Source organism: Siniperca chuatsi, linkage group LG14 (assembly GCF_020085105.1).
Source record: "Siniperca chuatsi isolate FFG_IHB_CAS linkage group LG14, ASM2008510v1, whole genome shotgun sequence".
NCBI lineage: Eukaryota > Metazoa > Chordata > Actinopteri > Centrarchiformes > Sinipercidae > Siniperca > Siniperca chuatsi.
In genome coordinates, this window is record NC_058055.1 from 5,886,468 (window position 1) to 5,902,867 (window position 16,400).

Sequence of the window (16,400 nt, forward strand, 5' to 3'; positions counted from 1 at the left end):
GTCATGGTGGGGGGTTGGGCGGGCAGTTAGTGTGCAGTGATGTTGATGAGGTTTTCAGTGTAGCGAGTCCCCGGGACCCACAGGTGGTCATTTGAGTGAGTCCCATGGAAATTGAGTGGGTCCCCAATAAAATTTCTGTTTTTTGACAAATTGTAGTGTTAAACTTGGGTTTGATGTTATATGGTGATAATTATGGTTATTCATGTATGTTGAAAATGTAATCGGAAAATTCAACAAATAAAATCCCAAATCTGTAAATACAGTGCAGACACACAGCAGCGGACAGAAAGAGGAGGTCATATTATACAGAGAAATATTTTTTAGCTTTTTCTGGGTGAATAAATGTTAAAAAGGGAAGCTTAAGGGCAACTAGAATGCTGAGCTTTCAAGTTTTATCAGAAGTCATAACACTGTCAAGCACATCATTATTAAAGTAGTTTAAAAACACGCACACAAAGGGCAACATTTACTGCATACTGCCGTTAGAAACTGAGTACAATTAGCTGAAAATTAGCCTGATCAGCCACCGTCAGTAATCAATACAAACACACATTATTAGACTGTAAAACATTAATCAAACCAATAACTAATCGCAGTCAACGTCAGACAACCTTATCATACGTTAGCAGTTAGCTCCTAGTGTTCAACGTTAAGGTAAAAAAAGTCAATTGCCCAAAATCAATTTTCACTTGCCCCTGTCCAAATTGTTTTCATTTATTAGCGGTCATCAAATAACAACAAAAGCCACAGTTAATTGTCATGTTTAATCTTTATAAATAAAGTAAATGAATCAGAACAAGGACACAGTGTGTCATAGATGCAAAGAAACAAACATTCTTGCATCGAAAATGGTACGACAATCCCCTCTCTTTTTCCCCAGAGATGGACTCCTTAACTGTGAGTGAGTGATAAATTATCTAAGTTAACTTTGTCTTTACCCATCGCCATTTTCTCTTGAGTAGGATGGGTATCGTTAGGATTTTATTGATACTACTATTCTTATCGATACTCTTATCGGTTCTTTATATTACTAAATAATTGCGTTTTAAAAAAGCTATTTTTAAAAAATGAATAAATTCAGAACAGGATTAGAATTGAATATATTAAATATACCTAAATGTTGTTTCTAGAGCAGCAACAGTAACGTTTACATCAGCAAAGTCACTATATAAACTATAAAGAAATCTAAAATGTCAGTCAAATAGATCTTATTCCTGACATCAAAATACTGAGTGATGTTCTTCATTCTTTCCAAATTTTAGAATTTAGTAATCTCCACCACGACCTGTCTGGCATGCTTACCGCAACGCGTGCGTGTGGTGTGCAGCGAGCGTGAAAATACTGCAGTCTTTAATGATTTAGCCCCGGGGGGCCGTTTACTACTTATACTTATTTTGACGCCTCAACTCGCTACCAGCCTCCGTTGCTCCAGTCCTGGGGAAGGGCATGGAACCCAACCACCTGGAGGGTGTGTGAGATACAGCAAGCAGAAAAATAAAGATGGGGGTTAGAATGGTAGCCAGGCATGAGTCCTCATCATTTACACAGCATGGAGCTGAATACTAGAAGCAGCGGCAAACTTGGACTGAGACAAGCTCGAAAGGAGTGTTGGGGTTATTTTGAGGCTCTCTTGAAAGGAATAAACCATTTTTTTAGGAGATGGATGAGCTGGTTAGCCTGTCAAGCAATGAGAACGTTGTTTATGTTGTCATTACGAGAATGCATAAACTGACAAACAGGCCATCCTGCTAATATAACACTGAGGTGTATTTATGTACATGGAGGAAAATAGGGGAAATGGTCTAGAGAACGACAAGTGGAGGAAAGGAAAAGCAAGTGAGAGATAGACTATAACGGAGTGAGACAAAATGCGTTGTTGTATTCTGCAGATGTCAACGCAACTGCAGTCTACCATTCTCCTTTCACACGCAAAGAAAACCTGACACTACACATTCACACAGATCTTTGTTTGCAAGGCACTTGTAAGCTTGAGGTAGAGGGCTGCCATCTGTGGCTCAACAGACAGAAGTACAACCCAACTCTCACACACTCACACACACACACACACAGTATCATACCAGATTCAAATCAATTCTTTACAAATGTGATTGTACAGATTGCTCTGTTGGTGTCAGCTGATTGGTGAAGAAGATTAGCAGACATGCCAGCTGTTGCCATTAAAATTGTCACATGCTAAATGATCACATTACTATCCAGTAGTGATTAGAAGATAACTTGTTCTATATGTATCACTTTACATATTTACATGTCATTTAATGGTTCTGAAATCTGTCTACTTGTATAAACATCAAATACACAGTTGAGGCACAAAAAAAGTTTCAGTGATTTTTTCAAACTGGAAATAATCCTGTATGCCAGCCTTATTAAATGTTGTGATTTTCAAACACTATTGGCCCAACTGAACCCGACAGAGGGACGGTTCAAATATCAACAGGTGCTTGGTTAGCACTTGGCTAAGCAAGCACCAAAACGTCAACAAAAACATCAACAGCACATGACACATTTGCTCACCACTGCGTCTCTCACTGACACACACAAAAGGAACAGGATTTAGCAAAGCTTGTGCTGTGACAAACTGCAGCACAAGACTATTGGATCTGTCTGTCTGTCTGTCTGTGTACAGGAGTGTTCACTGTCCTGTCCACACATGTGACATATGCAAGCACACAGCATTGTGCCAAATTCAGTTCTGCAAACATCCATGGCCTGCTGGTGAGGCAAACACACACACACACACACACACACACACACGCCCCAGCACGTGGGCTACACATACACTGGCAAACAACAGCTGCTAAGCATGGTGGGAAAGTGTGTTTGTGGTGAGCAGGTCAAGTGTAGGCATGGGGAAGCCAAAACACTGATTCAACATGTATTTTCCTATTTATTTTTACAGGCCGATGTTTTCAAGACATGAATATAGGAGACTATTTCAGTGATTTCTAAAGATTTATATGTTGAGGCCCTAAAACTTTTTAACTCAAGATAAAAACATACACGGTTATTTTTGGATATAATTTAGTAATAAACTCAATTGTTATGAAAAAAAGGTGAAATCTTGAAAGGAATAGTTCAACATTTTGTGAAATACGCTTATTCGCTGTCTTGCTGAGAGTTGAGATGAGAAGATCAATAGCACTTTTGTGTCTGTACAATAAATGCGAAGCTACAGCGAGCAGCCAGTAGGCTTAGCTTAGCATAAAAACTGAAAACAGGGGGGGAAACAGCTAGCCAGGCTCTGTCCACCTGTAACAAACTCCACCAGGCAGCACCTCTAAAGCCAACTAATTAACATGTTATATCTATCTTGTTTGCTTAATCCGTTCAAAACCCAGAGTGTAAAAACAACAAGATGCAGTTTTACGGGGGGGTTGTGTGCTGGACTATGTCTTGGCCTGGCGCAGTGACTTCCCGAACTGTTCTTTTAGATAAACATAGAAATCCATATAACATTCCTTAACTACAAATTAAAATCATAATGAAATTATGATTCCATTTGAAAGCTATTTCTTATTTTGCCTAAGGGTCCCCAGGAACCCCCTGAGGAACCCCTCGGGGGCCCCTACTCCATGACACATTGTGTCTGTTAAAGTAGGTCGAATCTGCCTCAAGACTCAGGTTCTCAGGGATTTTAGAATGTCACCTCCCCTTAAGCAAGATACTGCTTGCTCCTAAAAAATTAAATAAATAAATAAAGCCAAAACCCAGGCCAGTGTTGAGTACCACAGAAAACTGCATGTGTGTGATTAAAACACCACCTGTCAGCAGCACACTGTGCATGAGCCAATGGACACAGAAATCCCTCTTTAAACGACTAAATATTTCTCATCTCGTTTGTTTAAATGAAGAATGGAGAGAAAATATAGCAGTATACCCAAAATACTGAGTTTAACAGCCTTCAAAACAACTAGATACTTGTCAGAATATCATGTTCCTTAACTAGATGTGTGGGATCTCACTTCACGTTTTTATCTCCGTCTCTCTCTTAGTCATGTTGAGAGAGGATAAGAAGGAGGGAGGGCTGCCGTTGTAGCCTGACAAAAAGCCACAAGATCTTTTAATCATCTTCTCTCTCTGTCTCCACCTTTCCTCCCACTCCCCTCTCCTCTTCATCTATAAGTGGCAAAAAGACGGGGATGCTCTCTGATCTGCTCTCCGTTTCCTCTCCTCTGCGCCACACACAGCGTACGCTCGCTCGCACGCCACTGTAGGCACTCCCTGCTCCACCTCTCCGATGCAAATGGTCAGTGGCCTTTGGCTCAGCAAGGACACAATAAGACAATTCAGTGAGGATTTGAAGCAGGGCCACATACAAAGGAGGGCAGGTGGGCACATTTGCCTTCAGCTGGCATGCCATGGAAATGAGGTGCCAAAGGCCGGCGGCGACCTGCGCAGCAGCAGCAGGGAGTGAGGGAGGGAGCCAAGTTGGACTGACAGCCTCTATCATTGTCACATAGATGGTCTGCTGCGTAGCACACAAACAGATGATCAGCCATTTTACCATCCCAAAGTTTTGATATAGCATTTATCTACAAAAAGGTATGTGCATTACAGCTTATTTCTTGGCGGTATACAGAATAGGCCTTTTGACATTTTACTTTATCCAAAAGCTTATTCACTGTACCTGCACCGACTGACACACCGAAGCAGAACAGTGTCCTCCCATGTCAAAATTCAGACTGCTTTTCAATTTCCTCAAACATTTCTAAACGGCACTGGACACTATATTACACATTTTTTGCCACAAATCTCAAACTATCTAGGGCTGCAACTAAGGTTTATTTTCATTAACAATTAATCTGCCGATTAAATTCTCATCGATTAATCGTTCAATGTACAAAATGCCAAAAACATTTGAAAAATACCCATCAAAATTTAAGTTTGAAGACGTCATCTTGGCCTCTAAGTTATATTAACTTAAACTTTTGTTCTTAAAATAATTATTTCTTATCTACGGAAAACATTTTTTTACTATCTGACAAAAATGGTGGACAACTGCAATGATGGAAAGAAACAAGATTGTTCTTTCTGAATAAAACAATGACACAACCTCATTATCTTCTGCGAGTTATCTGTACCAAGGCTTGCCAGCAGATTCATTTATGGCTTGTTGTTACAGCGAATGGCAGCAAAAGCAGTTGTCCATGTAAACCTACAGGGACAGAGCATCCCAATTCATTTACTGTCTGAGCTGCTATAAATGAATGAACACTATAATTTTTGTATCACAGGATTATGATGTTCCTGCCAAATTTTCATGGATTAGTGGAATTTTCATTGAGATTTATTTCCCTGATCCTGTCAATTTTTCTGCACTATTCTAAAATATGTTGGTTCTGTTCTTTAGATATTGTTACCCAACACAATTGTGCCTCAGCTTGACATGATTTTTTGGTTGTCCTCTTTTGTTTGCTTCAAGGTGAATTGTTTTTACAAGCCTCTCGGGGAGTTTTACTGACATAACTTAAAAGGGATTGTTGCAGTATTTTAATCGCTATTTTTTAATCAATCAGTTAGTTTTAGCTAGTTGGTGCACCAAAAAAAAAAATCAACAACAAATCATTGTGTCACAACTGAAAAGGATGACAGAACTCTATCACTGACCATTAGCTACTGAACATATTCCAGCTGAAGAGTTGCACACTTCTTTTCAGGCATCAGATGAATGCATGCACACACACAGTTACAAAGGCAATATGAAACGTGATTTAAGGTGAATCAAAAGTGAAAAAGAAGCCACGGAGCCTGAAGTATAAAAGGACGGTTCAGGGAAGATATGAAAATAGAGAGGGGAGAATGAGGAAGGAGGCTGCAGAGCTGTGACATTCCACAGATGTTTGTTGGGCTTGGCTGGCCACGCTCTAAGAACTGAGCTTCCGTTTAGCTCATGTACACTCCCTCAGCACAACAACAACAACAGCAGCAGCAGCAGCAGCAGCGGCGGCAGCAAGTGTCCCTACTGCTGGGAATAGTCACCCGTCCATCTCTGGCCATTCTGCATTACTGGATACAGCAGTCACCTCTGGTTGTTGTTACAATCTGTAGCATATAAACATGTTTTGACGGGCCATGTGCAGCTGAAGTGACGTGACGTGCTGGCATAGTTTCTGGCACATTATTAAACAATGTTTCTGGAACTAAAGCTTACAATAACAATCAGCCGCCACATGAAGGATGAATTGTTTTGACGATGGACAGTGACGTAAAAGAGCCTTGCCCAGAAGCCACGGTTAGTTATTAAAGCTTTTTCTTCAAAAGGAACAAGGAGGCCATTTTTCTGAAAACTGGTACTGAGGAGTTTGCATTGTTGTTTACATGATAGTAATAATTACACATCATCAGAATATTTCAAGGCGGGAAAAAAAGAATGAAGGTGGTAAACAGCATGGAATTAGAGGACACATTTCCAGGGTGATATAATCTTCCCTACTGTCTAGCCACCTGACCACTGGGAAACAACAGCACTGTCTGCTGCCAAAGTAACACAAGCACACAAACACACAGAGCCCTGAGAGACGCACCAGCACCGGCTTTAGCACACAGTTCACACAGGAGACTAGGAGCTAGAGAAAACACTAAACTAAAACTCTTAAGGCCAGCACATTCACTTACACACACTCAAAGCTCTATTACTTTGAATTGATTTCCCTCTGCCAGAAATGGAGAGGGGGTGAGCCTCTTTATATATGTCAGATTAAACTTGGAAGGGAGAGAGAAATGGAAAGAGATAGAACGACAGGTTCACAAAAAGAGGAGAAATCCGATCCTCTGCAAGTCTATCATAGCCACATACAGATACAGCCGGAGCCGACTAAAGATAATACTGACATAACCCTGACAACAAGTCAGGTTCCAGCTCCCTCCCTGTTTAGGCTATATCACACGCACACACACACCCCAGGGTTCCTCTAATACACCTGCTGTCAGCTAAAAAGCAACTGTCTCAATCTGAGCCAGATACCTTTGCTCTTCTGAAAAAAAAAAAATTTCAGTAATTACGCTCATTACCATGTTCACATAATCACTCTGCAACTGCATCGTGATTGTTACACGACATCTGTTCCTTCTTGTGAAAGAGGCACTTATCACTGCTGTGTGATCTGCATTTAATTGTCAAAATATGCACTCTATTCAAAGAAGATAATATACTTGCAAACAATCCTACTCTTTAACTGTGTAGCATAAGACATTCTATCAGTGAAAAACTACAGTTATGGTATTATGTAAAAAGGATGGAATTTTAAGCCTGTTTCAAACCATGCTCACACTGAGTCATTAGGTCATCGTGCCCTTATTAATATGAGTTGTGCAGTTGTAATAATAAAAGGTTCATCACCCAAAGACATGGCCAATTAGTCAGCCTCATCCTGGATTAAAGCTGGGCTTCTGCAGTTAACCCACAAAGGCAAGGCCTGGTTTGGCCTTCTTCTCTCAAATTAACTGATATGCTTTTTGAAAATAATGTTACACTGTAGTTAGTGTGGTGTAAAAAAATTTGACAACCAGCTATGACACATTCAACACGGAAATGTAACTTAATGCCATGACCAAATTTTAGGGTTTTCTTAATTGTATCCCAGAGAAACAAAGAAAGGTCAACAGGGCGACTTAATCTCTTTGTTTTACTGAGCAAATGAATCCACTTGCAGGAGCTCTGTGACTGAAATTAATTGACTTCAATATCAGGTTAACAGCTAAACCTTGATTGAACTAGAAATTACTTCAAATTAAAAACACAAAAAGTGTTTCTGATCATGGAATCAAACCTATTGCACTTTTAATACACTGAAAATGAACCACATTAAACCAACTGAGCTTTGAAGAAAGAGGATGAACTATGAGTTGCTTTAGCTGATGGCTGCACGGTGTTGTCTATACAGTGAGAAGAAACAAAGACAGGATCACTTACAGCCCCCAAATCTTGGGCTCTATTGTAAGGATTACGTATTCTGCAACCCTCAAGGTTGTCTTAAAGGTCGAATTGGTAGGATTTAGTAGCATCTAGTGTTGAAATTGCAGTTTGCAACCATCTGAATAGCGCTCAGATCATCCTCCCTTCCAAGCGTGGAGGAGAAACTTTGGAGGCCGCGAAACTCACGAAACTTGCAAAAGGCCCCATCTAGAGCCAGTGATTGGTTTGTCCGTTCTGGGCTACTGTAGAAACGTGTGTGCGCAACATGGCCACCTCCGTAGAAGGGGACCCGCTCCCTCTGTACATAAAAATGGCTTATTCTAAGGTGATTATAAACTAATGAAAAAATACTTATAATACTTATCCATTTCTGCCAATAGCGCCTCCTAAATGTTACATACTGGACCTTAGTATGTAAGTATTCTTTGGTATCATGATTAGCCTATGCAGTGAATTCAAACAGAAACTTCCATTTGGCTACTACAGATCTGTTTGGAGTAACTTTATTTCAAGGTTTCTCTGGAGTTCGCCATACCCTGTGGTGAGGTTCCAGTAAATCTTTTAACATTTTTGGCTAGTTCAGTCTATAATGCAGCCACCTTGTAGTCTACAGCGATGAGGTGAAAGGTCTAACACCATATAAGGTATTAGCGTTAAATGTGGTCATCTGTCTGAACCTCTGGATTAAAGACAGTACAGAAAAGGACAGAGAGGAATGGAAGAGGAGACAGGGAGGGAGCGATGCCTGACGGATTAACTATGACGACTTCTTCAGACCTTTGCTTGGCCCTGTACTCTGCCATAGCCTCTGGTCACATGGCAAAATGTGGAGGAATGGGAGGAATGCAGGGTACAGCTGCTGTGGAGGCAGGAGGGTGTAAAGAACAGGGGAACTGAGAGGGAGCAGAGGAAATGTAAGGACACAGGATTCCCTCCATGAATAGGGAAATTTGTCCCTGCTGCTTCACTTGAATTCCACTGCAGACACAAATACGGGTTTCCTTAGTGCTACAATACATAAAAAGACGAGGACGCTTGTTAATTTCAGTAATTAGAGATAAATTCTTTGTTCTCTCAGGGCGTCTAGCTGGCATTGGAAGAAATGACAAAGGCATTCAGGAGCGGAAATTGGTCAAAAAATATTACAATAAAAGGTGCTATGAGTTTTCTGATGGTCTCTTGTTTCAAGGGTTTTGTTCCCTGTGCATACAGTGTCATGAGATATGTTAATCAAAGTCATACTGGCTTCTGTAAACCATAGATCTCATTCCCTTGGAAATGCTATACCTTGTTCAAAATGCTAGAATCTATCTATCTATCTATCTATCTATCTATCTCTATATCTATCTCTATATCTATCTATATCTTGATCGATAGATAGATCTATCTATAATCCATCCTTGTCGACTGTGTGATACCAATTTTTTAAAAGGAGAAATGGTTTACTTATTTTTATCAGGTAATAACTTCATGAATAAATATAGTTTCAACCAGTGCAGTCAACATAAATACTATGGTTTGCCTTGAGGCTGACAGTTCAAATGCGGGTATATAGTTAAAATGGGTATATTAGCAGACAAATTGTAGGGTCTTTGTAAGGTCAGTGATGCTAAATACTTTGATTTAAATTGTAAAACTGAAGTGTTGCAATGGGAAATGGACTATTAATAATATATGATTGTGGCGCAATTAAGGAAATTACCCATACCAATGAAAAACAAAAGTATTTTCCTTTAAGAGCCATATTTATCTTCTGGACAGGATCTCTCCAGCAACATAATATATCCAGAGTGCCGGGTCACATGGTCCCACAGCCCAGTCTCCCTGGAGTTCCTGTTGCTAGAGAGACTGATGAAGTATAGGGAAGCCCAAGGGGTAGAGGGTTGAGTGCTGGGGGCTGGGTACTTAGGAGAGGTGCTGAGTTGTCCTGTAAATTTGTATCAGCAGTATTAGTATATATACAACATGTAATATATGCAGTTTTTTCTTGTGTCTTTCACCAATAATTCTATTGAAAAGCTTGTGTGCCAACTCCTCCACTGCCATCGGTGTGGACTGGCTTGCATGCCGATTGTTGACGAGCATGTTTGTGTGCCCGTCTCCCTGTGTGTTTGTGTTGTGCTGGGAGCAGGGAGGGGATAAATTTAGCGCTTTAGCCCCAGACTGGAGGCAGTGGCCCTTTATCCTGCACTGTCCTACTTAACAGAGTGCTGCTCTCTGCTTCCGCCTGCCACAGCGCACCAGGACTCACACACTCACCTCCCAACATCAGGCCAAAGCAACAGACGAAGAATGTCCTCAGCCACATAACACACAGTCATGCAGAAAATGTTTGTGCAGGCATATTTGTTATCGTATAACTATGTTTTACATTAATTCATTATCATTTGCTCTTGAAATATGAGCTGATGAGCTCATTTCATAACAGCTTGATTTGTTAATGATGCTTTCAGTCAGACACCAACAACTAAATGCACAACAGAATACACATATTTAAATACAGTGGAGTAGTAATCTAACACTCTCCTGATTGCAGTGCAGTTTGAGTACATTGCAGATCTTGTAAATGCTGCTTTTAATAGTGAGTGCAGAACAAGCAGATAAAAAGAAATGTTATCCCCTTTGTCCTGATCAAATTGAAACATCAAAGCAGGCTGGATTTAATGTTGCTCTGAATTTCAGTATTGCAGCCAATTAGGAGCAAGTCAACGAGTTAGTCTGCCTTAAACTGACCAATAGAGCGCGAGCATCCCGCTTCACCTTGGAAACACACAATCCCATGGTGCATTTTCCTGCTGCCATGACAACCAAGAGGAGCTCTCCCTCCTTCCCTCCCTGTGTGTTCTCTCCCACTCTCTGTTTCCTGAAGCCAGTCTACCTAGCAGCATAAGGTTCACAGAAACAGCCACGCTGCACAACTTGGAGCCGCGTGTACTACAGACAAAGAGAATTACTGTCAGCTGTATCAACACATACTGCTGCATTTGCAGTTCACTTTAAAAACAAAGGCTTCGACCAATCAATGCGCGGTGATTTATTTTTTAAAAATATTACAAACAGTTAAGTTGTTTTCAATATTTTATTTTAACTTCATTCTTGACATATTTCTTTTTCTTGCAGGCTCACAAAAATTGGGAGTCTCTGGAAAAAATATGGTTAATTCTTCATAATAATAAAATAACTACTAAAGAGGTCATCGTTATCAAAGTTTGAAAATTCAGTTTTTCACATCAGGCTAAAATGAGAAAGGAGGTGGGAGGGGGGTGCTTGGTTTAAACATTTCAACACAGGCGGAGGTCTGGGGCTGAGGTTACGATTAGCGATATTTGGCATTTTGAAATAACCGGCATCGGCCGATGTCTGCGCTCATGAGGCCGATTTAAACAAAAAAAAAAACACATCCGCAAGCAGCCTCGTCAGTGTGGCTGCTGTGTAACGATGTTAGCGCTCCCCCTTGCGTCAATTTCGCCATTCTACTGGCAGACGTCAGTGAGTGCTGTGATCCCGTGGGAATCGTGCAAATGCTGGATGTAACTTTACCTGAGAGAAAACGGTAAGACTTAAAATTCATAGCTTTCAAAGCTCAATATATTTAATTGGCCACTCTCAATAACATATACAGTGTTTACCGTATGTATAATTAGATTGATTCCGGTCTTTTAGTGAGAAAATGTGAATAACGTTAGTTGGGAATTGTAACGGCAGCAAACCTTCAACCAGCTGAACTAGCTTACAGGACTCGAAAAACTACTGTATGGGCGTCCCAAGTCACCACTCCTTCTCTTGACGAGCCCGGGTCGTAAAACATTTCAGATTTGTCATTTGGGATGGTTGTGGGATGGTAAGCAAGTGTAACTGCGAAGCATGTTATTGATGGTGAGCCTGTGGTCTGCCATTGTTAAGCACGTTACATAATCATCAATGGCGCTCATATACATGATCATGATAGAGTAGACAATATGAGCAGGGTGTGCAATGTGAGTGAACAAAGTTATTATTTTTTAATGTGTTTGAACGCTTAGATTGGCTATTTGGCTTGTAACCGAGTCTGTCAACAAACATACAAAAGTATGCTTTGGGAAGTGGTGAAAAAGTTAGTTTCGAGCCCTGTGCTATAACTCTGCTATAAATGCTTGCCTAAATTTCCTCAGGCACCATCATCTTTTCTAAATGTTAACATGTTTCTCCCATCCTAAATGAAAGCAAATCTAATCTAAAACCGTTACTGGCTAGATTTAAATATAAATTATGGTATTATGTATAGAATAATGCAGTTGAATGACGTCGCTTCTGACATACTGTACTCCGCTCTCCCTTAAATACCATTCACTGGGGCTGCTCGATATATCGTTTCAGCATCAACATTGTGATGTGTACATGCGCAATAAACACATCGCAGGGCGTGCGATGTCAAGTCAGGCAAATTAACTCAAACACATCATGCTACAACTTTTTTGCTGCTTGATCGAAAAGGAAAACTTGCAAGGTTCTCATTTTCTATGGCTAATCTACAAGAGAAGTCTGTCTGATATAACATAATTTACATTGATTTAAGACTGCGACTCTGACACCAGCATGGACAGGTGGAGAGGTATTTGGGGAAAACAACATGTTTCTTAATAAACTTTTTGACCTGTGTGTCGCATGTTATTTACATGAAATGTGCCATTTCTAACAATGTTCAAATGTATGCTTAATCTGCGTGGTGGAAGATGAACAGGCCTCCCGGCGCAGCCAAGGATGGTACAACTCTCAAACTCAAGCAAGTTTGTGTGTGTGTTGTGTGCGTTTCTTACATTAGGGCACAGACCAACCCTGTGACAGTAACTTTTTAACCAGCACCGGGACAAGGTGCTACTGATAACGGGAATGTACGTGCTCAAAAGCCGCTTTGCATGCCTGAACGCCTGCTTTTAGCATCCAGGGACATTATCTGTGACAGCAGCCGCATCGCGTGCATGTTTACAGGCAGGTGACATGCAGACTCTACATGCACCGCGATCAGTTCGCTATGTGATCTGGTGAAGGGGTGCACTTGATCAGTTTATCAAACCACCAAAAAAGTGTAGGCGACTAGGAGGGCCTGCTTTGGTTGTTTGAAAAATTGATTAAGTGCACCCCTTCACCAGAGCACATTGAGAACTGATGAAACTCTGTGTAGCCAAGAACCCTTAAATCGGACCAAATATCAGACTCGGACTCTGTAATATCAGATGGACTTTTCTTGTAGATTAGTCATGGAAAATGAGAACATTGCAAGTTTTGCTTTTGTATCAAGCAGAAAAAAAGTTGTAGCATGATGTGTTTGACTTAATTCGCCTTACTTGACATTGCGCGTCCTGCAGTGTGACTATTACACATCACGATGTCGATGCTGAAACGATATATCGAGCAGCCCTACTGTGTACTTAGCATTACTTTGTCCCACAGAAACAAAAACCAACATTGCTTGAGCCATTCAATAATTACAAACACCACAGCCCTACATCAATAACAGCACTGGAAACGTTTCACTGTCAGACCAGCTGGTCTGGCCGCAGTAGAGACATCAAAAAAAACATAAAAGGGGTCTAGTAAATTTCCTTCACAGTTTTGTGGTGCTTTGTTTGTCGAAATCCCAGCGTGGCTGGAGCACAGCGGAACACACCAAAGGGAGAGGAAAAACATCCTTGACGACAACTAAGATTCAGGGTGGTTGCACCACTATTTATAACCTGCCCAGTCTGCTCCGTGACAGTAAGGGGGGGTGGAGGGAAGGGGAGCGAGAGTGTGAAGAGAGAGAGTAAAGAGAGAACCAGACACACAGACAGAGGGTGGCCTGTGAATTCCAGAGCAGAGGAAAAGACCATTGTTTTTTTTTTTTCCCCTTGACTGGGGCCCTCTGTGATCAGCGTACTGGGTAAAGGGGCAATAGAGCTAAAAACAAGCCATGAATATAGCTTAAAAGAGAAGTAGCTTGTTCTTCAGTATCATTTTGCCTATTCTTTTGTCTATTATTCTGCCAGTTAAGTGAAAATCTATCATACTTGTCCTGAGAGATGAGCCATTGTCTACAGATGCAAGGTTCTGAAAGAGTCTGCATTAAAGCTGGTAACTCTGATCTGCCACCCCAAATTATGATGAAGACAAGCTGACAGCAGATAGCAGAGTTCTGGCCGTTTCTATCCTGGACAGAGCAACAGGCCCGCAAACAAACACACACAAGTCTGTGCACACACAAGATTATGTCGCTGCGTGGCCCCCGTGGTCACCTGACTGGGAAATCTGGCAACAACACCACAACTACTCTAAAAACAATAACACACTGACACATAAAATACAGCTTCAAGTTTGCTAGCTATCAAATGCATTAAAAAAAAAAACAAGCTGATTGATTTTTCACAATTTAGAGGCTAATGTCTGCTATCTCATCCAATACTGCCCTGCAGTTGTTACACATGCAAGCATTAATCAGTCACACCTTACACTACAATTCTAATTTTCACCCCCACTCAAAAAAAAAAACAACCTACATTTGAGCTAGCAAACAAGCTGCGTGTTAAGCAGGGTTCAACATTAAGGTTTTTGTCTAGATGGGTCAGAAATCTACTTGCCCCAAGTCAATTTTTACTTGCCCCTATGCAAATTGTTTTATTTATTAGCGGTCATCAAATAACAAAAACCACAGTTAATTGTCATGTTTAATCTTTATAAATAAAGTAAATGAATCAGAACAAGGACACGGTGTGTCATAGATGTAAAGCAACAAACATTCTTGCATGTCGAAAATGTCAAATCTTATTCCTGGCATCAAAATACTGACTGATGTTCTTCATTCTTTCTAAACATCAGTCAGTATCAGTGCTTCCTCCTGTCCTCTGTCCCTCTGCTGCTGCGATTCACTGCAGGTAAGTTACAGCTGGTAGAGGGAGGAGGGCCAAATTGTAAGATTCGTGGCAAACTAAACTAAACAGTTACATACATAAGTGTGGAGACAGGGTGAGGGAGTTGGCGGGGGTGCTGGGCAAAAACTGCTACAGTCATTTTCTCCTCACTACCCTGTCTTATCAATAAACCCAATACCAAGGGCAAGAAATCCAGCTCAGCAGAGAGGAAAGAGGAGGTGGAGGATGTTTCAGTTGTACACAAACATACTGTGAGAGGAGAGATAGGAGACAGACAGTGCTGGCACTCCGGCACAACAGCCCCTTACAGTATTTTTTAAAACTCGCATATCACACCTGTAATGTAGTGTACAATGCAGGGATGTCCTGAGCTGATCCACAGGATTGGGACTGGGGCCAATCCAGACATTTTTTTGATACATCAATAATGTTATATAAAGTCTGATCCATTTAAGATCCTTTGTTTGTTTGCCTTGGGTACAACAGCTGTCAAAAGTGCCCAATTGCTCTCCATACAAAGCAACCTGCAAGCAAGCTGAGCCGCTTAGGGTTTAAAAACAAGTTTATTTTGCATATATTTGAGATACAATTCGAAACTCCTACTGTTGATTGAAAGCAGCTTTTTTAAGCTGGAGATAAAGAATCACTGTAGAGCACCACACAAGGCGAAGCATGTACTGTGCAGCTTAATATTAAAGAAAGAACAGAAATGTGCTCAAATAAAAATTGAATTGGATAAATAAAACATGAGCAGGAAATCCCAGGTACAATATATGCTATTTCATATCTGCCTCTATCCAACGCAGCCATATGAATCCATAAATTTGAATCAAGTGCTGCCCAGTGGGAACCTCTAACCCTGGACGTGTGGGTTCAATACTACACACTGAACTACATACAAAAAACTGTCAAGTCTGTGTCTGTTGGCGCAGTGCTCGGCCTGAACTGCACCACACCACATCAAAGCCTAACAACAACAGACATAACATGTCTAAAAGGGCAACGGTAAGAAAGAAAAGCCAAGAAAATACCCATTTACATAGCGCAGGCACTGCCATAAAAAGGAGAGACAACATGGATAAGAACTCAGCAGAACAAGTGGTGCCAACGTACCTCTTGTTGATGGGCTTCTCATCCTTCTCGTAGGGTTTGACAAACCACTTGCCGATGCGCACAAAGCTGCGATTCATGAGGCAGCGCTCCAGCAAGTTGTGGATGGCTTTGAACAGCAGTGTGCGACATTCGTAAGAAAGGCCGTTCTCCCACAGCCCATCGTCCTCGGCTGGAAAACAAGAGGATAGAGACAGAAAAAGGTGAGGAGAGTGGAAAGCTTTAAGAGTTTTTGTGCCGTTTTTACAAACCTTCAAGAACTCTCCAGGGCAAACAATGTCAATCTTGACAGCATAAAAACTCCATTTACAATTACAGTGAGAATGGTACTGCTGTGGTTGGTAGAAGCATGGCATAAAGCAGGGTTACACTTGTTTTGATGGCACAGTCACTAATGGGGATATTCATCAATGTTTGCGAGATTAAGTATGGGAGCACCAACTGTCATACCAAACATATCTGTATCACCGATA

At 41.0% G+C, this 16,400-nt stretch overlaps 1 protein-coding gene across 2 annotated transcripts in view; it reads right to left on the reverse strand.

Moving 5' to 3' along the window:
* med13a (mediator complex subunit 13a) overlaps positions 1–16,400 on the reverse strand; it is a 78,466-nt gene that overhangs the window by 41,905 nt on the left and 20,161 nt on the right. For both annotated transcript variants that reach the window (XM_044222257.1, XM_044222256.1), the window contains one exon: positions 15,931–16,099. In XM_044222257.1, the coding sequence (XP_044078192.1) occupies positions 15,931–16,099 (169 nt within the window). The remainder of the gene's footprint in view (positions 1–15,930; positions 16,100–16,400) is intronic.